This window comes from Chiloscyllium punctatum, chromosome 1 (assembly GCF_047496795.1).
Source record: "Chiloscyllium punctatum isolate Juve2018m chromosome 1, sChiPun1.3, whole genome shotgun sequence".
In the NCBI taxonomy this organism is placed as follows: Eukaryota; Metazoa; Chordata; class Chondrichthyes; order Orectolobiformes; family Hemiscylliidae; genus Chiloscyllium; species Chiloscyllium punctatum.
Window position 1 is genome coordinate 139,519,730 of NC_092739.1, and position 24,229 is coordinate 139,543,958.

Genomic DNA, 24,229 nt, shown 5'->3' on the forward strand with positions numbered 1-24,229 from the left:
CAGTTTTATATTTAAATTCCCTTATTAATGATGCATCTTAAAATTAGTGGGGGTGTGGTGAGAAAGAGTTTTTTTGTAAATTTACTTTTTGATAATGGAACTAGGAAAACAAGTAACTTTTTAAAAAGGCATCAGCAAATTTATGGGCATTTCGAGTGTGGTGCCTTTAGAAACATCCCCTCACTCCTTGATATTTATTGTTTATGCTACAGTGAGCACACATATAAAAAATATTTTTTGACAAACTTGCTTTTATATGTACTATAAAGCACCAATTTTAGTATAACAGTATTTTAACTGCTAATTACTGTTGTCATTCTAAGGATGACATCAATGACAGAATCATGTATAAACAGAACCATTGAAAATAGGACCGAGGGTGGGCCGTTTGAGCCTTTGTGTCTGCTTTGCTGTTCAATATAACCATGGTTGATCATCCAGCTTAGTACCTGTTTTCCTTCCTCCCATTACTCTTTGATCCCTTTAGGCTTTATAACATGATGTAATAGTGACATCAAAAATCATGCTATTCAGACTCAAGAGAGGAATAACCTACACTAGAGATCAGTACTGTGCACGACAGTGTGTAAATAATAGACTCCATTGCATCACCCCTGAAACAGATCAACTAAGGGCTGCATCTATAGGGACAACTCAAACCAGTGATGGAAGATCCAATTTGCACATAGGTTTCATGAAGAGAAATGTGATGGTCATTTGTTTTCTTTTGATATGGCCAGGCCATAAAGGACAATTTCCTTATTCTTATTCTTTTAGTGGTGTCCTGAGTTCATTTATAAGTAATGCCTTAATTTAATGGTTTCATCTAAAATGCACATCAACAGTATACAGGTAGATATTCCCTCAGTAGTGAGACAGTAAGGTAAATTTGGATTTTGAGAAACGAGATCCATAATTTGACGACAGTTGCCTTAGGTCTTTCCATTTCCTGCATTTAAATGAAACGCAGGACAGTTGCAAGAAATTGAAAGATTGCATTGGGACATTGCAGCAATAACATATTTAAATTTCCAGCTTGTCAATCAATCCAATCAGCCAATCAGATAATCACAATTAATGGACCAATGAAGATGAAGAAAGTAAAAGAAACAAAACAATAAAAGACCGAAATGTGAATTAATAAAAAATAACCTACAAACGTTCGATAGTAAATAGATGTACTAAAATAATAAAAAATAATTAAATATCAGCAGGATCGTGAGCGGGGAGGAACAAACTATTTCCCAGTGTAGGGAGGAACATATTTTGGTTAAGGGCTTGAAATGGTTTTATACAGAGTAAGCAGACATTAGCTACTTCAAGATAAAGCGAAATTTTAAAATAAAAGTTTGAAGAGACATCGAGTCCGATATTACCCAGGTGGTTTACCTGTCATCTTTCCGTCCCTCTCGATACATTCCCCTTTCCTGTGATAGTTGGTAGGGTCTGATCTGGCCTGGTCTTTGCAGGGCGGGTGGCCGCGGGGTTTAAGCTGGAGCCGGAAGAGCAGCGGTTTCAGTGTCAGGGATTACTTTGGTGATTATGGCTCATCCTAGCCCAGTGTCGGCTGCTGCTGCTGCTCAAGGAAACGAACGCTTCAGGTATCTTGAAATACCTTTTGTGTCAAAGGCAAAAAAAAATGTAGAGGTCAGCAGAGACATGCGAAGATCCTAAGAGAGTATCCTTTGTACGTTTATAAAGAAAGGGAAGCGGAGTCTCCTGAGTCCTCCTACCATTTCTCCGCGCCGCTCTCCGACACTGACTGAGTGAGACCTGGGGAATGGCAGTTATTGGCGGCAGCTTTGAATGTTCCGCGCGGATCGCCAGTGGCGCGAAAAAGAGAAGCGGTTTCGAATTCCCCCTCCATGGCCCCGCTCTTCAGCCGCAGGACACCCCGCTAACGGTGTTTTAACCCCCGCCCCGCCATTGTCCAACTCCGTCATGATGTGTAATCCATAACCACTTTATTCTCCACTTCATAAAGTTTCCCCTCATTCGAAACTGTAAGCTTGTGCCTTCACTTATAAACTGATTTGTACATCAATAATTTATCCGATTTAATTCAAAGAGTTATTTTTTTTCCCCCCACTTGTATTGCACAAGGAAGGTCCCGGGTAGATGGAGGGAAAGATACGGCCGCCCTTTGGGAGGGCGGGAGAGAGAGATCGAGATCGTGTCTCTCGTTTTCCTCCTTCACCAGGTTTTATCTCGGCTGAGCACTGTCTCAGCTTGGGCTGCTTTCTGTCCCCCATTCTTACTACAGTTTTATTTTCCCTCCCCTCAGCAGGAGGAAGCCGCCGCCATGTCGTTGGTCCGTGGGCAGGAAACGAGGAGCCGACGGCAAACTGCGGAGAATGGGCGACTCGGACTCCACTGTGTTTGAGGATGAGATCAAGGAGTGGGACGATCCACCATCTTGGACAGATGACAGAGTCTCCAGGTTAGTGGCAAGAGGCTTAAACCTCGAGGTTGAGGGAAAAAAACGATGAATTGGCAGCTCGTCGTCTTGACCCCTTTGTTGTGCATGTCCAAGAAAGGACTTCATTTGAAAACTGCATATCTTGTATTTTAAAAACTCCTTGTGTATTAATCAAAATGTTAACATCCCCCACCACTTCCCTCTCCTGGGAAATGCTGGTTTCGACTTCCAGTTTTGATGTTTGAAGCGAGATTAGCTTTTCCATTCAGTCTCTTGAGTTGAGTTGTGTTTGCAAAACGATTGTAGTTGCGTTTTGTAAGTACAAGTGTTCGCGATGTGACGAAGCGTGAGTCTTTATGAAAAGATAAGGATGTCAGGCTGAAAAAGTGACATGATTTGCTCAGAAAGGAAGAAAAGACTTATCAGTGACCAGGAATTACGTCCAAGTCTAATTGTCTTTGGATGAATACCGCTTCAGCATCTGAAGAATCCACGAGTGGTGCTGAACCATACAAGTCTCAGGGAGAATATTCCCTCTTCTGGTCTTTGTGGAGGGAAACAGGTGACTGAAGCAGCTGAGGATCATTGACCTAGGACACAACTCTAAAGATGTGAGTAGTGTATGTGGAATGTACTATTATAGAAAGGTTAAACCATCCTTTGGAATTCTGATAAAGTTGTCATCAGAATTGAAATGGAAGTGTTGCCTGCAGCACCAGGTTTGAGACTAATATTAAATGAAGTACACTTTTGAAATTTTCTGTTGAGAAAATGTATTGCTAAAATCTACAAGTTAAAGAAGTTTTATATTGGCTTGTGAATCTACAACCGGATTCAAATCTTTAGATTTTTAGATCATAAAAGTTTTGATATAAAGAAGTTGACAACCAGTTCTTTTTGTTTTAAATTCTCTTCCATCTCTTTGTGATGTCTGTCAGATGTGTTAATAGCTTTATTCAATTAGCATTTTCTGCTTTACTACTTTTTTGTAGCTTTTTGACAACCTGTTATAGGAGCGATATTTCTAAATCTGAGAGTTCAGAGAATGTTTACCAGGATGTTGCTGGCACTGGAGGGTTTGAGTTAAAAGGCTGGGATTTTTTTCCACTGGAACATAGGTTCAGGTATGATCTTTTTATAAAGGTTTATAAAATCATGAGGGGCATTGATCTGGTGAATAGCCAAGGTCTTTTCCCTTGGGTGGGGGATTTCAAGACTGGAGGGTATATTTTTAAGGTGTGAGAAAACAATTGATGGGAATGAGGAAAACTCTGCTCTTGCTGGGAGTCATCCCAAGCTCACTCGAACAGAAAAGACTTGAAGGGAACCTAATTGAGGTGTGTAAGTTTGAGGGACGCGGACAAGGGATATAGGTGGCTGAGTTCAATACACAAACACGTTAGCCTAATTTGCTCCAAGTACAGAGCAGCAAGGCTAATATTTTTGTACATTAAACTCCACTATCTATATTCCCTGTCCATGCCCCTCAATCTTACACACTTTTTAGAAGGCCTGAAGGAGACCTGACTAATGTGCTTAGGATTACTCTCAGCAAGTGGGGAGGTTTTTTCCCATTCCTGTTGACTGTTTTGCCAAGGCTCTTTGCCATGCTGTCACTTGTGACCTCCAGTTAAGAACCGTCACACTGTCCTCTGCAGTTGAGCTCTTTTTTTTTGTCCATCGTTTAAACCAAGACTGTAAGTAAGGTCAGAAGCTCAATGGACCTTGCAGAGCTCAAACTGGACATCTGCAAACAAATTATTGCTGAGCAGTTGTTGTTTGAACTAATGACCCCTTTCTTCATGTTACTGATTGAGATTAGACCGGTAAGGTGGTAATTAAGCTGATTGGATTTGTCTTGCTTTTTGTATACAGGGCATACGTAGATAAATTTGCAAATATGAGGAAGTTGCATTGGTACTGTAGCAGCTTAGCTAGAGGTGTGATGTTTTGGAGTAAAGGTCTCCAGTACTATTGCCAGAATATTGTCAGATCCATGGTCTTTCCACGATCCAGTACTTTCAATAATTTGATATCTGGAGTCAAATAGAATTGGCTTCTGCAGGAGGTCATGATGGAGCAAACACCTGAGTATGTGGGTAACAAGATTGGATGGTTGGCAGTGAGGAATGTCCTCTTAGATTAAAAGAGAATATAAGGGTTTGGTCAGGTGGCAGGTGGAATTTAATCCAGAAAAGTGAGGTGATGCACTTTGGGAGAAATAACAAGGCAAAAGTACTTGATGAATGACAGAGCAGAAGGAAGCTGAGGAATAGGGGCATCTTGAGGTGCTTGTCCACATATGCCTGAAGGTGGCGAACAGTTAATTGGTCATATAATCTATACCACAGTGATAAAGACATAGGAGCAGGGAGCTTGTTGGAACTGGACAGGACTTCGGTTAGGCTGTAGTTGGGAGTAGTGTGTGCAGTCCTGGTCACCAGCCTAAGAAAAGGAATTTTTTGTACTGGAGTTGGTATAGATAAAAATTCACCAGGATGTTGCCTGGACTGGAGTGTTTCAGCTAATGAAGAGGGACTGGATAAACAAGTTTTTGTTGGAGCTGAGAAGGCCTGATTTGAGGGGCATGAACAGGGGATATAGAAAGGAGCTGTTCTCCTGACTTGTAGAGTCAATAGAAGGGGGGGGGGGGGGGGGGGGGGTATAACTTTTTAAGGTGAAAGGCGCAAGTTTAGAAGGAATTTGAGGAAATATGTTTATTCACCAAGAGGGTGGTGATGGTCTAGAATGCATTGCCAGGGAGGGTTGTTGAGGTGGGAAACCTCTTTACTTTTTTCCTAAAAAAATTATTGGATGAACGCTTGATGTCATAATAATCAAGGCTATGGCCCAAACATTGCAAGATGGGGCCAGTGATGTCACTGTGCAGGAACAACTTAACTTCGGGTGTGATTAATTCTGGAGCACAAGTCTTCTATTACTACCAAGGTGTTGGTATGTTCTAAAACCTTTTTTCTGATAACTTTTGATCAGGAGATGTTTCTGAGAATGAACACTTCCACATAGTCTAGTTGTTTTAGATGACTTAGTGTGGAAACGGGCTCTTCGGTCCAACAAGTCCAAACCAACCCGCCGAAGCGCAACCCACCCAGACCCATTCCCTACACTTACCCCTTCACCTAACACTATGGGCAATTTAGCATAGCCAGTTCACCTAACCTGCACATTTTTGGACTGTGGGAAGAAGCCGGAGCACTCAGAGGAAACCCACGCGGACACGGGGTGAATGTGCAAACTCCACACAGTCTGTCGACTGAGGTGGGAATTGAACCCAGGTCTCTGGCACTGAGGCAGCAGTGCTAACCACTGTGCCACCATGCCACCCAAAAAGTTGTTAGCTTGTTTCTGTGCAGTGGATTCAGTAAAGTCATTGAAGTTGTCATCAGTGGCATCGGGGAGCCCTAACAAAACTAGAATCAATGGGCATCAATGGCAATCTCTTCATGGAGAGTTGGAGTCTTACCTGACACGCAGGAAGGTGGTTGTGGCTGTTGGAGGTCTGTCACCTCAACTGCAGGAGTTCCTCCAAGGCCCAAACATCTTCAGATTTATATTCCCTCTGAGAGGGTCAGACATGATGATTGCACATCAGAGAAGTGTTCAGCACCATTTGCAAGTCCTCAAACTGAAGCAGTCTGTATTCAAATACAACAGTGCAACATAAATAGCTTATGGGAATTGAACTGGCAGCTTTAACAATATAATCTCTTTTCAGAAAACCCCAGTTTTACTGTGAAAGATGCTACTGCTTGATTCTGTCTCCCTTTCGCATGATATGTTATGTCAAAAATGATCCTTTTCCCAATGCTTTATTTTTAAAATAGATAACTGCTTATTAGGTCTAAGTCTGAAGAAAAGACTTTCTAATTTCACAGAAGTTTAATGCATGAGTTTTAAAAGAAATGACTTTGTCATTTGTGTGAAGAAAACAGGAGACTTTCTTTCCTGTCTCTTTATAACTAAATTATTTCATCTGACACCCTGGTGAATGTGAAATTTATTTTTAATGTGCTTTTGAGGATTTCACATAGTACTTGTATGAAACAAGATTTAGATCATAGTTCTGTGATCCAAAATTGGCTTGCAAATGAGGCAAAGTTGGAGGGACATATTTTTGTGATTGGAAGCCTGTGACCAACAGTGCATCACAAGAATTGATGCAAGGACCTTTGCTATCTATTTAATGACTTGAATGTGAACGTGGAAGGTAAACTTGTAAGTTTGTGGATGACCAAAACTGGTGTCTTTTGAGTGAGGAGGATGGTCTTGGCCTAGAGTTGATAATGATCAGCTGGTAAATTGGGTAGAGCAATGGCAAATAGAATCTAATCCATTGTGTGAAATGATGCATTTTGTGATACCTAACAATGAATGGTAGGTCCCTGTGGAGTACTGACAACCTCTAGGATCTTGGTGTACAAACCCATAGATCCTTGAGGTTGTCAGCATAGGTAGGACAGGGTGGTGAAGATGATATATGGGATGCTTGCCTTCATTAGTCACGGCATAGATTATAGGAGCAAGGAAGTCTTACTACTATTTTATCTAACATTTGGTTAAGCTACAGATGGAATATTGTGTGCAGTTCTGATCGTCATAGTATCAGAAGGTCATGATTGCACAAGACAGGGTGCAGGGGAGATTCACCAGCCTGGTATGAAAGGGCTCTTGCTCTTGCACCTGAGACTGGACAGTGTTTTTGGGACAGAGGAGGCTGAGAGGGGGAATCTGATTGAAGTTTACAAAATAATAGGAATCAAGGACCGGGTGAATCATGGTAGATGTATTGAAAATCAGAGGGCATAAGTTGAAGATGAAGAGTAAGTCATTTAGAGTTCTGAAAAACCTTTTTAACCCAGAAGGTAGTAGAAATGTGCTTGAAATGGTGGTAGAGGCAAGTGTTCTTGCAGCATTTTAAAAGCATCTGGATGAATACTTAAAATGCCAGGGCATAGGCTATGGACTAAATGTAAGTCAATGGGATAAGTATAGTTTGGTGTGTGTTGGTTGGCATTGACGTGGTGGGCTGAGGGACCTATTTCTATGCTATGACTCCAATTGTTGTGTAACTAACTTTGTGACTATTTGCTTCACAATTAAACTGGAGTTTTTGAAAATTTAAAATTAATGTTGCAGATAGATTAAATATTAGATTTTAGAAACCCTGCTGCCTACTTTTTGTTACTGATTGCTTGCTGTCTGATGCACCTTAACTGGATTGCCTGGAATTGATTCAAGAAATTATTCTGTCGTGAGTTGAAAATTGCAGGTATGACCTAGGGTTTCAGCCCAATTAATCCAATGAAACTAGTGACAGCAACGAATAAGGGGTTGCACTGTAGTGATGAGATTGTGTGGGTTTTTTTCTAATGTATTTATAACTTTGACAGTTCTAAATGAAACGTTAATTCTTAGGCCAAATTGTGAGATGTGGTCACGTCCTAGGGAATTTGGCTGCTTATATGAACTTGGAATTAAGGCATCTATTCAATTTGGAAAATGTTACATTTTATGTTCAGGTAAAGCCTGTTCTAGCATAAAATGTATTTCTTGGGGTCACTCATGTAACTGAGTTGACAATTCTCCAGTACTTGGAACTGAGAGTTTCCAGTTAAATCAAATGTTGTCAAGGTTTTGTAGTGGATCATTAATTTTGTAGCCAAGTCCATTTAACAGGGAAAAATAGATAATTTTAAATGGCTGTTAAAATTCATTTTTTCCAGTTTCACAACACCAGAAGGTGACGGAACAGTCACCAGATGTGGTTCTGCAGATTGGGGTACTGCGGTTGAAGATGAAGAAACTAGACAGATTGTTTATCGTGATTTGAAAAGGTTTGTACACTTTTAGTTTGCCAACAGCCTTTCTGGAGGGTCTGTCAAATGTTGCAACTAACTTGTATAGAGTGTGGTTCTGTGCCTTTCGTTCCCTTTCATTCAATATTTTCTTAGCCTCTTAAATATTCCTACAATAATGGTCCTGCATTCTGGATTGCTATAGTGAGGAAATATAACTCCTATTTTCAAATAACTTAAATGATTGTTTGTTTGCAGTTATACAATTCTCATTTTAGAAGTTCACGTATATCCTGTATAAATTCCAAATATTCAATGCTTTTCATTGCAGTTGAATAGCAGTGTTCCGTGTTAGTATGCCAGATATAGCAAGTAATCAGGACAGTTAATAGAATGTTTGTGGCTCACTTCAAGAGGAATGGAATGCAAGAGTAAGGAGGTCTTACTTCTGTTCTTGGGTATTGAGAACCATAAGGCTGTTAGCACAGGATTCTGAGTTGTATTGTTCAAGTCTTCCATTTCAACTGCTGGTGAGAGTGGCACTCTGGAAAGTGCAGGTACAGGGTTTTGGGAAGGCCACAGCTGGAGTACTGTTTACAATACCTGTCATCATATTTACAAAGGATGTTAATACCTTAAAAACAGTTCAGAAAAGTTTAATAGACAGATACATGAAATGAGCAGATTGCTTTGAGGAAAGGCTAGACCTGTATCCTCTACATTTTAGAAACGTCAGAGGTGACTTAGTTGAAATATACAAGATCCTGAGGAGACTTGACTGGGTGGTTGAAGAGATGTTTCCTGTTGCAGGAGAGTCTAGAACTGGAGATCATTGTTTTCAAAGTAATGGGGTGCCCATTTAAAACGGGAAATTTTTTTTGAGTATTATCTTTGGAATTCTTTCTCAAAAGGTAGTCTACACAGAATCTTTGGAAGAAGTAGATTCTTAACTGCCAAAAGGATGAAAGAATATTTGGGGATATGGAGGACTGCACCATTGAGGTTAAAGTTAAATTAGCCATGATCTTATTGAATGACAGCATGCTTGAAGGGCTGAGTGACCTGCTATTGTCCATGTGTTTTGTATGTAGATTACATTCCATGCTTACTAACCACAGCTGATCCATTGGTTTACACAGGAAAGTAATCTGAAGTCACTCAGCTAGGTAAATCTGACTAATTATCAGGTTTTGCTCATAATTTTTCATTCTACATTGCAACCATTAATTTTATAAATGATTAACTATTGGGCAAAAAACAGGTCATTTTAGCCAAGCTCTGTAGGTACTTAATGACATTCTTAAGCATGACATCGCCAGAAACATTATCCTGAAGTCATTATGTAGCCCCTCATTCCTGTGCTAACTGCCTCCTGGTTCTCAATTGCTGGCGGTACCCTTTCTCACTTTTTGTACAACTGTTGAGTTATGGGTTGACCACTGAAAGAAAGTTATTATCCACTAAGCTATAAGTCTTGGGTGTGCACTGCATTAAGGCCAGCTGCAGTTCCATAACCTGGAACTTGCTTCTCTGGCTAAAAAAATGACCTGCACATGTAGGTGTCCAAGACATAAGTGTCCTGGATTTCACAAATGGAACAGAATTTGCTTTTTAGTTGACTCCCAGGTCTTTCAATTTGTATTGATAGTTAATGGTTAAATCTTCAGACTTCATATCCTCCCATGTCAGCTGCAGGGGATTGGAGGACCTACTTGAATTCGACATAGCTGGAGGATTCCTCCATAGAATCATACAGCACAAACTGCCTGTTTTGATCCCTTCGGGACTGTTTATATTTTTTTAAATCTATAAACCAGCCTATGCCACAAGATTCATGTCTTTTGTAGGGAGGTGATGGCATTGTTGTTCGATTATTAATTCAGAAACTCAGCTAATGTTCTGAGGTCCTGGGTTTGAATCCTGCCATAAATTTCAGTTCAGAATCAAAATAACCTGGATTTAAGAATCTACTGATGACCATGAGACCATGATGTAATGTCAGAAAAACCCAGCTGGCTCACAAGTGACCTTTCAGAAAAGAAAATCTGCCATTCTCACCTGGTCTGGTCTGACCAGACCCACAGCAATGTAGTTGACTCTCCACTGCCCTCTGAAAAGTCTAGCAAGCCACTCACTTCTATTAGTCTCTATGAAGTTTCAACAAAAAAATGAAACTGGATGGACCACCTGGCATTGGCCTAGGCACTAGAAAAGACAATGGCAGAAACAGTTCAATTGACCCTGCAGAGTCCTCTAACTAATATTCTAGTGCCACATTGGGAAAGCTGTCTCAGACTTATCAAACAGCCTGACAGAATCATACACTCAATGTCCCAGACCATCGCCATCACCATTCCTGGGTATGGCCTGACCCACCAGCAGGGCAGACACCGCAGAGGTGGTGTAACAGTCCTATACTGTAGAAAGGGAGTTTCCCTGAGTCCTCCATATTGACTATGAAGTCTCATGGCTTCAGGTTAAACGTAAGCAAGGAAATAACTTGTATCCATGTACTTTCCTCAGCTGATGAATCATACTTCTCTGTTGAACACTGAAGGGAGCACTGAAGGTGGCAAGGGTGCAAAATATACTTAGGCTTGGCAGCTTCAGTGTGAACCTCCAAGACTGGCTTGGCAGCAGTACCACTGATTTGAGTCCGACAGGATGGAGCTGCTATGCTGGGTCTGTATTTGGAGGTGAGGGAAAAGCATATTTGACTGTCCTCCATTTGTGTTGTGATGTTATTGCTGTGCTAAATGGAACAGATTTCAATAAATTGAGCAGCTGAAGACTGGGCATTCATAAGGTGCTATGGGCCATAGCCAGCAACAGAATTGTACTTCAGCACAATCTGCAATGTCAAGGCCTGGCATATCCCCCACTCAACCATTACCTTCAAGTTTGGGATCAGCCCTTGTTGAATGGAGTGTGCAGGACAGTATGCTAAGAGCAAGTCGAGGTATACCTAAAAATGAGGTGTTAACCTGGTGAAGCTACCAAGCAAACTACTTGAATTCGAAATAACATAAGCAGCAAGTGATAGTTAAGTGATCCCACACTAATGGATCAGATCTAAGCTCCATAGTCCTGTCATATCTAATCATGGATGGTGGAGGACACTAAACACTAGAGGAGGCTCCACAAATATTTCCAGCTTCAATGATGAAGAGTGCAAAAGATTTGGTTCTCCACCCTTACTTGCTGAATCTTGAAGGATCATTGTTTTCTTTTTCCTTTGAAAAGCTCAAAAGCTAATTAATGCTCCAGAGTTCAATATGATTTATCTTTAATGTTGTAGTTCACCAAAATTCAAGATTTCATAGAAGTCCTTCCATTAAATTTTGGTTAAATGAGCTTCCAATTTATTTTTTACTGACCTTTAAATGTGGATTTCACAGCTTGAACACTTGTCTTCCTTCAGAGTAAAGCTTCAGAGAAACTCTCTCTCCTTCCAATAACCACCTACTGTGATTTCAAACTGCAGTGAGGCTATTGTTTTCTGAACTTTGACTGCAAAAAGGTTTAACTGCTTTTGAGGGGATTGTTGATGTTTGTTTGTTCAGGTGATAACGGGAAGAATTCTTCCATCAGTTATTCTATTCCTTTCCTAATTTGTTTCATATTGGATGCCAGGCTGTGTCACAGGCAATAGATATTTCACCTGCTCTTCAGGTGTAGGTCCGGCTTTCACTTGATTTCCAAGGAGCTAGAAGCTACAAAGGACCCAAAACTAACAATCTCTTAGCTGCTTCTTTCAGCCAATCTTGGCTGTTGGTTATGTGCTGACAGATTCAAATAACTCTGAACAAACAAGGGCTTATGTTTTCTGATGGCCTGACAGCTCTATGCCTGGAACCGTCAATCCAATCTAGTGCATCAGAATGCTCCGATTTAAGGTTTTACTTGAAAAGTTATTCAACTGATTCCATTCTTGTCACTCCACTCCCAACTACATCACCTCAGACCTCTTTCCATAGATCCTGACCTGACACCACTGGACAGATTCCTCTCACTAGTACCCCTGTCCCCTATGAGACCTCCATTTCACCCTCCCCAAGGTACACTATGATCCTGCTACCTGGCATTCTACTTAACTACTCTCCCAGCATCCTAACATCACACTTGCCTTAGCTGCTGTCAAATGACAAATACTATCTAAGTAGCTGTCTGGATCTTTACATTTCAGAATATGACAGCTGATGGCTGTAAAGAGGTTAACCTTTCTCTGATAGTTCTACACCATGAAATAATTGTCAGAATAGAAAAATGACTGCATTTCTGAAGGAACACTGATCAGAATCTTTCGAGACATTCTGACATCCCTTTTTTTAAAAAGGGGATGGAGTGTTTGGCAGGGTGGCAATCTGTGATAACTGCTACTTGGAAAATCCAGCTTATCATCTTTGAACACCATCCATGGCCATGTTTCACTGGTAGAAATGCAAATTACTGTTTTTAAATTTCAAAGTTTTCCTTAATTCTAAGAACATATGTGAATAACTGTCTTTTTACTGAACTGCGACCTTCATGTCTCTAGCTTCTTGGCTAAGTGAAGCTTTGAAGCTCTTGTCTGTCACCCTGGTGAAGATTGGGCCCCTGTTGAGAGAATTAAGTGTCATAAAATCTAAGCTTGTTTGATTTTCTTAGCAATGCCCATTTTCTACAAACCAAAATACTGAATACAAAGATGTGTTCTAAAATGTGAATTATTAACTGGATATTTGCAACGCCTATTTGTTATAGAATACCAGTTAGTATACCTGGACCTTAATTTTGGATGACTTTGGATTAAATCCCAGATGTTTGTTTTTAGATTAGATTCCCCACCGTGTGGAAACAGGCCCTTCGTCCTAACCAGTCCACACTGACCCTCTGAAGAGTAATCCACCCAGACTCATTCCCCATATTTGCTCCTGACTAATGCTATGGGCAATTTATCATGGCCGATTCACCTGACCTGCACGTTTTTCGATTGTGGGAAGAAACCGGAGCAGCCGGAGGCAACCTATGCAGACACGGGAACAGACTCACTCAAGGGTGGAATCGAACCTGGGTCCCTGGCACTTGAGGTAGTATGCTGCCCCTGATTTGACGAGGAAGAGAACCGTCACTTGGCTGATCTTGAAAGATATTCTGCTGGATGCACCCTTTAAACTTTAGAAAGCAATTTTCTTTATAACTTGTATTTAACTTTATGCTTGGATAGTCGCCAGCAGGGGAATTGAGACTTGGCCTCGATCTCTGTGTGGCAGATGTTGGAGATTAGAGTTGAGAGCATGGTGCTGGAAAAGCACAGCAGGGCAGGCATCATCCATGGAGCAGGAGAATCTGTGTTTCTCCTGCTCCTCGGATGCTGCCTGACCTGCTGTGCTTTGCCAGCACCACGCTCTTTACTGTACCTCTGTGGGCCTAATAAAACTATAGAATTGACTAATGGCTGTGAGGTTCTCTTTTTAACAAATAAAAAGGCTGCTGGCACCAACTTGTGGTGCTGTAAATCACACGTACAGATCTCAACGAGGAGGAGACCAGAGACATGATCCAGAGGAGGAAGAAATCAGTACCCAGGGTGACTGTTGGGATCTGGGAGAGAAGAGGAGAGACTGGGAGAGGCCTTCCTGCCTCCTGGGCTTCCTTGTCTGTGTGCACTTGTACACACATCCATTATCTCCTCCTCACCATAATACCTGGTGTTGTCACTAAGTTTTGGGAACAACCTAGATAGTGAATTCAGTAAAATCCTTGGAAAATATACAGTCTTAACTTCTGTTATCCCTAGATATTGATCATATTTAAATTATATTGGGAGTCATCCATTATGTGAAGTAATCCAAATTGTTTTTAGAACAATGTCATGTGAACAACTAAAATGTACCACCACACTTTGACATCTATACATCTTGTGAAAAACCCACATGAATGTAACACCACAACTCAACAAGTTAACTTCACAAACCAAATTGGCAATGACCAGGCATGCTCATGCACTAGGCCTGGGCACTGAATCTGATAACTAAACTATGTAGCTTTGGCCTGATCCCCTTGAGACAGGAACAAACTGAGTAAAGGGTGGTGATAACACAAAAATTGAAATCTAACACTGAAATTAAATAAACATGTATGATAGGGTCTTGTGGGGGGAAAGAAACCCAAATTTTGAAGGGGAAAACCTAGCACCTAACAAGACCAAAAGTGGAAGATCTAGGTGGAAAAACAGGAATGGAAACATTTATTGTACCCCAGTAAAAAATTGCATATGCAGTACCACAGTTCCACATGAAGTCGACATGATCACTTGTTCAGAACTGTGCTGTTCCCCAAATGAACATGTGCATGGTTGCCAGTATCAGTAAACATTGCTTTTAAAAAAAACTGTAATATGCAGCCAACATTTCAGTTAATTTGGAAAATAAAAGTCATGTTTTATTACAGCTAACTTGTTTGCCAGTTAAACCTAATCTTGCCACTACCTTGCTTTGTTGCTCCAAAAGCTATTCACAACCCATGCATTGTGTCTGGGGTTTATCCATGAAGAACATTACCAAACCTGTCCTTCCATTACAATTGCTGTGTCTGGTCCTTGCATTTCTCAGTTGCTGTCACCTTTTATTATTTTGATGGGAAGTCTGTTTTAAAGTGTTGGTCACGCTCTACTTTTAAAATAAGTTGCCTTGTAATAAATCCAGAAGTTATATCTTTAAACAGGTTTTTTGTTTTAAATGGGCACCTCCTGAAGGAATGGTGTGATTGAGTTGAACAGATTCCATTTTAATGGCAAGCTATGCTTACCTGTATTTGGAGCTTTAAAAAATGAAAACTTTTTTTTATTCCTATAGGATGTGGGTGTCACTGTTGCATAAGCCAGGATGAGTAAGGACTGTATTTGTCCTTCCCAAAGGACATCCTTTCAAAAGAAAAACTGTCTTGTATGTTGAATGACCTATGGTTAATTTACTGAAACTATATTCTATTCCAGACACATTGCTTGTATTAGGTTCCAGCTGCTGTGGTAAGATTTGAATCTTTGTCTGCAGCCCAATAACCTTACCTCTAAGTTACTGTTTCAATGACATTACAATTATACCACTACTGTTAATCATATTTTTCAATATTTTTGAATTTCTTCTTTCAGATATAAAAGACGTCTCCTGCTCAACGATTTTAATGATCATGAAAAGGGTTACTCTTCTGAAAGGTATAGATGAAGTGTTTACAGGATTAATAATACATGCTTGATCACAATGTACTACACTACAATGTATTGCAAAGTTTTTCCTCATGATATTGAGACTAAAATCAAATTAAATTTCATTCCAAAATGAAGAGATGAAGGTGGAATGTTTGAGATGGATTTTTGAAATCTCAGTTGTGTGCTACAAACCAAAGAGTGGATTTGCCTTGCTGTAACCTCTGCCACAGTGCAGTATCCCCTGCAGATGTTTACTAGCATTTCCTGCTTTGAGTGTTTGAGTTCCTTGATTACATGCAGGTTTATATTGTTTCTCCTGCAAGATAATTGAGAATGGGATTTTATACACTGAGGCTTTATATCTGTAATCTTACCATGTTGGGCTGTGGCATCTGAAACTGGTTACTTTTTTCTAGTTTGGGATTTTAAAACTAGGGAAGTCTTTTTCAGTTGGGTTGGAGCATATTGATCACTGGCTACAATGCAGAAAGAGGCCACTGTCAGCGCACCAAGGAATGCATTGACTGTCTAATTGGAATTTTTTTCTTTCACTAATGTCTTGATTTGAGGATGAGGAAAATCTCTTAAATCTCTAATTACTAATTTTCAGCTCGAGTGGCTCCAGAGAATCATTGGCACCTTCAGAACTTGAAACTGATGAAGTAGTATTGATGAGAAGACAGAAGCAAATCAACTATGGAAAGAATACTATTGCATATGATAGATTCATTCAGGAAGTTCCCAAGTAAGATCTAATACTTTTTAAAATTCTTGCCCAAATATTCTTGAAGCTAGGTTTTCCTTTTTGGCCAGGCTTAAGTTGGGATAACTTAAACTCAATTGACATTGACCATACTTGATTATCTGTGGTAAAGCAAAAAACATGAAAGTTTTTTAGTTTGATCCAGAGGTGATTGGTCTATAATGAATATGACTGAGATTGCTACCAAGAAAGCATGACATAAAAACCAAAAGTGTGAATGCTGTAAATGAATCAAAAATAAACTGCAGGAAAGGCTTCGGAAATCTGGTCGAGAGAAATCAGTTAATGTTTTGGATCAAATGATCCTTCCTTTTTCTCTCAGATGCTGCCAGATCTTGAGCTTTTCCAGCAGTTGTGTTGCTGGAAAAGCACAGCAAGTCGGGCAGCATCTGAGGAACAAGAGCATTGAAGTTTGGGGCATTAGCCCTTCATCAGAGCTTTTTCAGCAAATTGTTTTTGTGACCAAGAAAGTTTCTGTGCTTTTTTTTTAATGCTGAAGAATCATTATCTTGCTCAAATTATTTGTTATAACTATTAATTGCATTGTAAAACACTTGGTATTTGGATAATATTCCCAGCTTCTTTCTTTATATAATAACATGGCTCAAGTTAGTCAGAATTGCTCTCAATGGATCTTCCGAAGAGGGAACAAATTAAGCCTTGACATTCCTGAGAAATAATGGAACCCATATATTGGGTGCATTGTTTTCTTGCAGTGCTTAATCTAAACTAATTGAAACTTCCTGTTTCACAATGAACCTATTTTTATAATACATGTAGTGTAGAAGAGTCAGATGCTTCAGAGGTTGGGGCTTTGGAAAATAGATATTGAACGAAGTATGGTGATAGGCAGAGGACCAAAGACACCTTTGGAAGATCTCTATTTTAAACATAGAATCGAGCAGCAGGAGTAGGCTACTTAGCCCTTTCTGCTTGCTCCACCATCTAATATGATCATCCAGCTCATCAGTTGGTCTTTTTTGTTTGGCGCGCACACATCCCTTTTCTTTGGTCTTTTTTTTAGTCCTAAGAACTATATCAGAATCTTTCTTGAAAGTCTTGTTTCAAATCCCTCTGCCATTTCCTATAACAGGTCTGCAGGCTCACCACACTCTGGGTGAAGAAGTTCCTCCTCATCTCTAATCTAAATAGGCCACCCCTTAACAGTAGACTGACCCTGATTATCAAGAGCATCCTTCCTGTGTTAATCCTGTTGAACTTTCTAGGCTTCTGAGAATTCTCTTGTGAAAATATATGATGACTGGTTGGGGTCCAAGCACTGATCCTTGCACTACCGTACTAGTCACTACCTGTCACTTGGAAAAAGACCCACTTATTTCCAATCTTGCTGGTTTGTGAACCAATTCTCCGTCCATTTTGGTGCACAATGCCCTATGCCCCATTTTGAGGTTTAAGTATCTGAGAATCCTGGAGATGGGACAATAGAGCAGTGTTAGTATTCAAACAAAACTACAGTTTTGAGACTGGGGACTAGGAGGCACTAGGATTGATTGGTACCTAAATGGATCCTGATGCAAAGTCTGTGAACTTGTTTTTGGTTTATCTTAAATTGAGTGGAGGATGGGAAATCAGTCAAGACATGACTGGGATAGTCAGATTTGGAAGTGTGATCTTCACTAACAGCTGGGCTGATCTAGGTGATGTTATAACATGGTTAAACTATAAAAGGAGGCAATTTGGTCTGAGGTCTAATTTAAAAAGTCTGTTGAAGATCTAAGATGAAAATCTCTGATAGGATTAGAGAGAGAATGTGACAAAGGTACAGTAACTTTAGATAATTATGATGGACTTGAAGCAAAGTTTGGACAAGATACAAGAATGTATATTGATATTCTGTTTGTGCAATGCAAGTGTTGAGGAAGGTGGTGAAGCTGGATGTGCTGTCAAATATGAAATGAAGGTTGGTTCTGCCAAGGAACAGCATATAGGTGAAGAGGGCTCAGAACTTCAACCCCACAATCTTTCAGTCTGACCAGATTTTAAATCCTTTGCATATGAAGAGTTTGAAGTTAGTCTGATTTGTCTCAAGTGGTTCATTATACAACGACCAGAATGAATAAAACAGAACATTACACAGCAGAAGTCTTTGATTAAATCACAGTTTAAAAATGTTTCAGTAGATTAAAATTCAGTCCCATCGTGAGCATATATCCTTACACTCACAACAAATAGCTGTTAAAGTCCTTAGAAAATATAACAAACACATTCAGTGATTTTGTTGTGCATCTAAGAGACTGTAGCCTTTTCCTGAATGTATCCATTTAAGATGAGGACTAACTAGAGATATTCATAACACTCCAATAGTATACTGCACACAGTATGTCTTGTTTAATAATAGCATCACTTTATCTGGTTGTCCTTTTTGATGGCTAACTTTAGATGAATGTGGAATATGCTGTTGATGTTTAGATTTATACATTTTAAAGCAAGTTATCTTTGGACTTGTAAATTCTTTCTTTCAGACATCTTCGGAAGCCAGGTGTTCATCCAAGGACTCCCAACAAGTTTAAGAAATTCAGTCGTAGATCCTGGGACCAGCAAATTAGGTTGTGGAGAATTGCACTGCATGCTTGGGATCCACCAGCTGAAGAAGGCAGTGATTTACAAGCAGTGTATGTTCAAACCTATTTGGTATCAGTTTGACTAGAATGGAAGATCTTTGGGTGCAGTTACAGTTATTGGTTTAGATTTTGAAATAAATTGTCCAGTTCTCTGACTAGAATCCACTTGTAGATGGTGACCTTTTTGTGAAATAAGGCATAAAGTTTTGTCTCTAGTTGATGCCTACTTGGAATGGTGGGTTGAGCATTATGGTAATATTGCATTAGTTACAAATGCTTAAACTGTAAGCATCTTAGAATCTTCCTATGTCTTTCAGTACAGAGTTTGACTTTGATATGGAAACTGAATCTGTGAACAGCTCAAGTGAGAGTCGAACAAGCCTCCATGATGAAAGAGGATGCACCCCCAGTAACACACGTGCACCATCTCCCCAGGTAAACAAATCAATCTTAAATCTAATGGATAGCTTGGTGATGAAAAGTAAACTTTGTGTGGCTACAATTGATAGGGCAGATGAATGTGTGGCTAAGTAGCTGGTGCAGGGGGCAAGGTTTCAGATTTTTGGATCATCGGGATCTCTTCTGAGGCAGAGCTGACCTGCACAAGAGGTACGGGTTGCCCCTGAACTGGAGAGGGGCCAATATCTTGGCAGGGAGATTTGCTGGAGCTACATGGGAGCCAAAGCAAGGACCATTCCCTTTAATGGTCCTTGGTTTGTGCTACACTCCCAACTAACCCCCAAACCTTCAGCTGCAAATCCTGTTGGTCCACCTCCATCCAGGGCCCCAAACCATTCTCTCAGATGAGACTGAGCTCCACCTAGCCTTTCTTCCAACCAGATTTACTGCATCAGGCGCTCCCGATGTGATCTTCTCTACATCAGGGAGAGCAAATGTAAACTTAGAACAGTTCAAACATCTCAGCCCAGCCTGCAGGGATTGACCATACCACCCAGTCACTGCCCATTAAATTCCCCTTCCCACTCCTTTTCCGGCATGATCCCATCCTTGCCACAACAAAACAAACCAAACCGCACGTTGGTGGAACAACACACCTTCCACCTAGGCGGCTGACAGCCTGGAGCACTCGACGTTGCATTTTGTTTACCAGCCACCTACCATACTGATTCCTCCCTTATGACTAAACATGTCGTACCCTCTCCCTGTCTTCATTTATTCCAACTTCACCAACCTGCTTCTGCCACCCTCTTTATCTGCAGCTCCCCTTAGACACACCCCCAGTCCTGAAGCAAAGTTGCACCCAAAACATCAACTTCTCCGCCTGCTGTTGTTGCCTGGCTTGCTGTCTCCTGATTGTCTATGGAAGTTAGACTAGGCAGACAAGAGCACAGCAGGGAACGAGGGAAGATATGAATTAAACTGCATATATTTCAATGCAAGAGGCCTAACAGGTAAGGCAGTTGAACTCTGCATAGATGGAAATGTGGGATTGGGATATCATCGCTATCACAGAAACCTGGCTGAGGGAGGGACAGAATGGCAGCGCAATGTTCCAGGGTACACACCACCTCCTCTCCTTAAGGGAAGAGGGGGAGTGGTGTTTTTGGGAATAACATTACAGCACTACTTAGGATATTCCTGAGGGATTGTCTAGTGAAGCTATATGAATGGAGAAATAAGAAGGGAGCAATCACTTTAGTGTTGTGCTATAGGCCTCGAATAGTCACTGGAAAATTGAGGGGCAAATATGTAGCGAGATCACAAAGCAATAATATTGTAATGGTAGGCGACTTTCCAAACTTGGCTGGGACTGCCAAAGTATTAAGGGTTTGGATGGGGAGCAATTGAAGTATATTCAAGAAAACTTTCTTAATCTTGTATGCAGATGGCCTGACTGCAAAGGGACAAAACTTGATGACTACTTCAGTGGGAAAAAAGGCAGACAAATGACTGAAGGGTTACTGAGGGAGCTCTTTGGGACCAGAGTCCATGATTCTGTAGTTCTAAAGTAGTTATGGAAAAAGGATACATCTGGTCCAAGGCTAATATTGATGTTAGGAATTTTCAAAAGTTGGAGAGTAATGGGACACCTGGAAAGGGGGAGGCTTTCAAAAGTGAAATAATGAGCGTTCAGGGCCAGCATGTAGACTGAGAGGAAGACTGTGTAGAATTTCTAAGTAACTGACAAATTGAACTTCATCTGCCACCTATTTAACCATTTAATGTAGACAAGCGGGATGACACACTTTGGCATGCAGAATGTGGAGAGACAGTATACAATAAGGGGTACAATTCAAAAGGATGTGCAGGAGCGGAGAGATTTGGGAGATTAAAAAGAGAATACAGCATTCTCTGCTCCATTAAGGGCATAGATTCCAAGAGCAGGGAGGTTAGACCCGTTGAGTTTTACACAATACCTAGTGCTACATTAGAGAAGGTGTGAATGAATTGGAGCGTGTGCAGAAGAGGCTTGAGAATTGTTCCAGAGATGAGATACATCCGTTAGGAAGATAGATTGGAGAGGTTGGGACTATTTTGTGTGGAGAGCAGAAGGCTGAAAGGAGAATTTATTTCAGAATCGTGATCTAGATAGTAGATATCAGGAAGGCTTGAGGGAAGGAGAGGAAAACTGGTTCCCACTTGTAAAACGACCAAGAACCACAGCGTGCAGTTTGTTTTGCCAAAGAAATAAATGTGAAGTGAAAACAGAAAAAAAACTTCAGGGTAGTGCAGATCTTGAATGCAATGCCTGAAGTCTGATGGGAACTGGTTCAATTAAGGCATTCAAAAAGGCATTAGATGGTTTAAATAAAAGCAGTGTACAGGGTTGTGGGGAAAGGCAGGAACTTGGCTCCAATTTGAAGCTTTCAAGAATCAGTGCAGACATAATGAACTGAACACCACCTTTTTGTGAACTGTAATAACCTTTTTATTCTTTAAAACAAGTGCTGCTCATGCATTCAAGACTCTGATCAGCAACTTTTAGAAGCTTTGTGTAGAAACTGAGAATTTTTACTTGTTTACGAACTGGTGAACTAGTTATTTTAGGTCAACCCCACCCCCAATGATTCCATCAAAAACTTGCACGTAGCAGTTGCTCTGCTGGTTTGCATCCATTTTGAAAAAAATTAAATTTCTTTGCCAGAGACTCAGTTGTGGTGAGGTCTTCACAAATTTGATTCATCCTGCCCCTTAATGCCTAAAGATTAGATTAGATTACTTAGTGTGGAAACAGGCCCTTCGGCCCAACAAGTCCACACCGACTCGCCGAAGCGCAACCCACCCATACCCCTACATTCACCCTTATCTAACACTATGGGCAATTTAGCATGGCCAATTCACCAAACCTGCACATCTTTGGACTGTGGGAGGAAACCGGAGCACCCGGAGGAAACCCACGCAGACACGGGGAGAACGTGCAAACTCCACACAGTCAGTCGCCTGAGGTTGGAATTGAACCTGGGTCTCTGTCACTGTGAGGCAGCAGTGCTAACCACTGTGCCACCGTGCCGCCCTAAATGATGAGGGGAATAAGGAATGATATGGGAGATGAGTTGGGCAGTGTTTTTACAGATCTCTGACATAGTCCAGTATGTGGTGTTGGTGAGAAACCTTTTTTTTTCCCCCTCTGAAGTTACAGTATCAAATTACATTTCCAGCAAATGATTTCATGTTTTGTTTTTTAGATATCATCCTCGACTCCAACCAGGGAATTTGTCTACCCTCATGTGGGCAAGGAGTTTGATTTGCAAGCTTGTCTAGCTGAAACCAATGAAGCTGGTTCTTGGCTAAACTAAAGGAAGCTACTTGCTGTTGAGAATATTACCTTGATGAACCAGGTCTACAAATGCTGTGATGATCTCAGAACCTTTAAGGAGTTTATTGTGTATTTTGCTTTGCCCATATTGTATGCAACTTTGTGTGGATTTGTCTGTAATGTGCAGTCTGACAAATCCATTAATGTAATTGCTTTTTTACCTTTGACAGAGTGCAGTGGGCAAGACAGTGTCCAAAATCCAATGTTGAAGTTCAACCTTATCCTCAAAAATTTACTTAAGTTGACCCCCTTCTGTCCTCCCCCCACCCACCCATTCTCTTTCTCTTTTTTCTCCCCCCCCCCCCCCCCCCCCTCCTCCTCCTCCCTTGAATGTCTTTGACATATGGCTATCTCAACAATTGAGGCATGTGATTGGAGTTGAGATTACAGATTTGAGCTTTTTTATTTCTATGTAACATTGCTATGGAGGTGGGAATAAGAGAATTAAGACTATTTCTGACCAGTAGTTGTTAGATTACTCCATTGTTATGTTTTCAGTGTTTTATTCTTGGAGCAGAGTCGGTTATCTTGATGGAAATCAAATGGAATGGCTGCAAATTGCAACAGTTTCCCATTTGACATTGAATAAAGTTAATACGTTTTTAATCTTGGGAATGTTTGACTTGTGAATTTTTAAAATGCTGTCGCTGTTTGTGATTTAAGAGATCTGCATAAAAGTAATCCACTGACATGTGTCTAATTTCCTAATGGAAGACTGTAATAAACTCTTTTTTTTTTTGTACTGATTTTATTTTGTATTTATAGCAATTTGTTGTGCATGTATCCAGACTCCACTTAGATATTGTAGACATTTGAAATGATTTGCTATTAGAATACAAATTGTTGAACTTAGCATTTTTAATATTTCTATTTTTTTGTAAATCTGCAGCTGTACAATAAAACTTTAATTGCTTACATTGGCATGTTTTTTTCTCATTTCATTGAATCATAAGCAATTCAAAATGGTGCTAGATAGTGGTGAACCAAGTTGAAGCTTTTCACAATTTTACATGCATTCACTGTAAAATATCCATGACAATAAATTATCCAGTTGGTCATTCATAGCTTTGGGTTGCGCACACATTTGTCCTGACTTTGGGCAGTCACAAATCTGAGTAGATTGAAATGGAGAAGCATCTCGTGAAACAAATTGAGTATGTAACTGACTGTGGAATGAGTATTAAAAAGACAAAGTGCTAGAGAAACTCAGCAGGTGTCACAACATATATATGGAGAATGTTAACATTTCAAGTCTAAAATTTCAACTGATGGGCTGGAAAATGATTTGTTTTATGCTGTAATGATAAAAGTGGGGATGAGGAACAAGTAAAACAGATGGTAAAAGTGTTTAAGAGCAAATGGTAATACCGAAATGATAAAGAAGTAGGTGTTAATACTAAGAAATGGTGCTTCATTTTGAGCAAACCTGTGCAAAAAGACACTGGTTTCTTGGTCATCGTTAGACATTGAATTAAATGCTACCACTGTCACAGTTGGACTTAAATCTGTCTGATTATTTGTGAAGACACAGAAGGTTTGTAATTGATATTTGTGCGCACACTTTCTCAGAAATGGGAACAATTAAATCAAGAAAGGGAAGAATCTGATGGACCAGGTGAAGATGAGAAGGATGGAAATGGAAAGCTTTTAAATTTTTTTTTTACAATCCTAGCAGGAAGGCT

At 40.3% G+C, this 24,229-nt stretch overlaps 1 protein-coding gene across 2 annotated transcripts; it reads left to right on the top strand.

The window, feature by feature from the left end:
- The first annotated feature begins 1,461 nt into the window (after nt 1–1,461).
- slbp (stem-loop histone mRNA binding protein) lies at nt 1,462–22,860 on the top strand. Of its 2 annotated transcripts, none has more exons than XM_072575503.1 (8): nt 1,462–1,601; nt 2,285–2,440; nt 8,164–8,274; nt 15,368–15,430; nt 16,035–16,169; nt 18,671–18,820; nt 19,087–19,204; nt 22,417–22,860. In XM_072575503.1, exons 1-8 carry the CDS (start codon nt 1,543–1,545, stop codon nt 22,525–22,527), a joined length of 903 nt encoding a protein of 300 aa, XP_072431604.1. In that variant the 5' UTR covers nt 1,462–1,542; the 3' UTR covers nt 22,528–22,860. The 2 variants fall into 2 exon arrangements, with proteins under 2 accessions (XP_072431604.1, XP_072431610.1); XM_072575509.1 differs by lacking the exon at nt 1,462–1,601 and adding an exon at nt 1,905–2,003.
- The last annotated feature ends 1,369 nt before the right edge of the window (nt 22,861–24,229 follow it).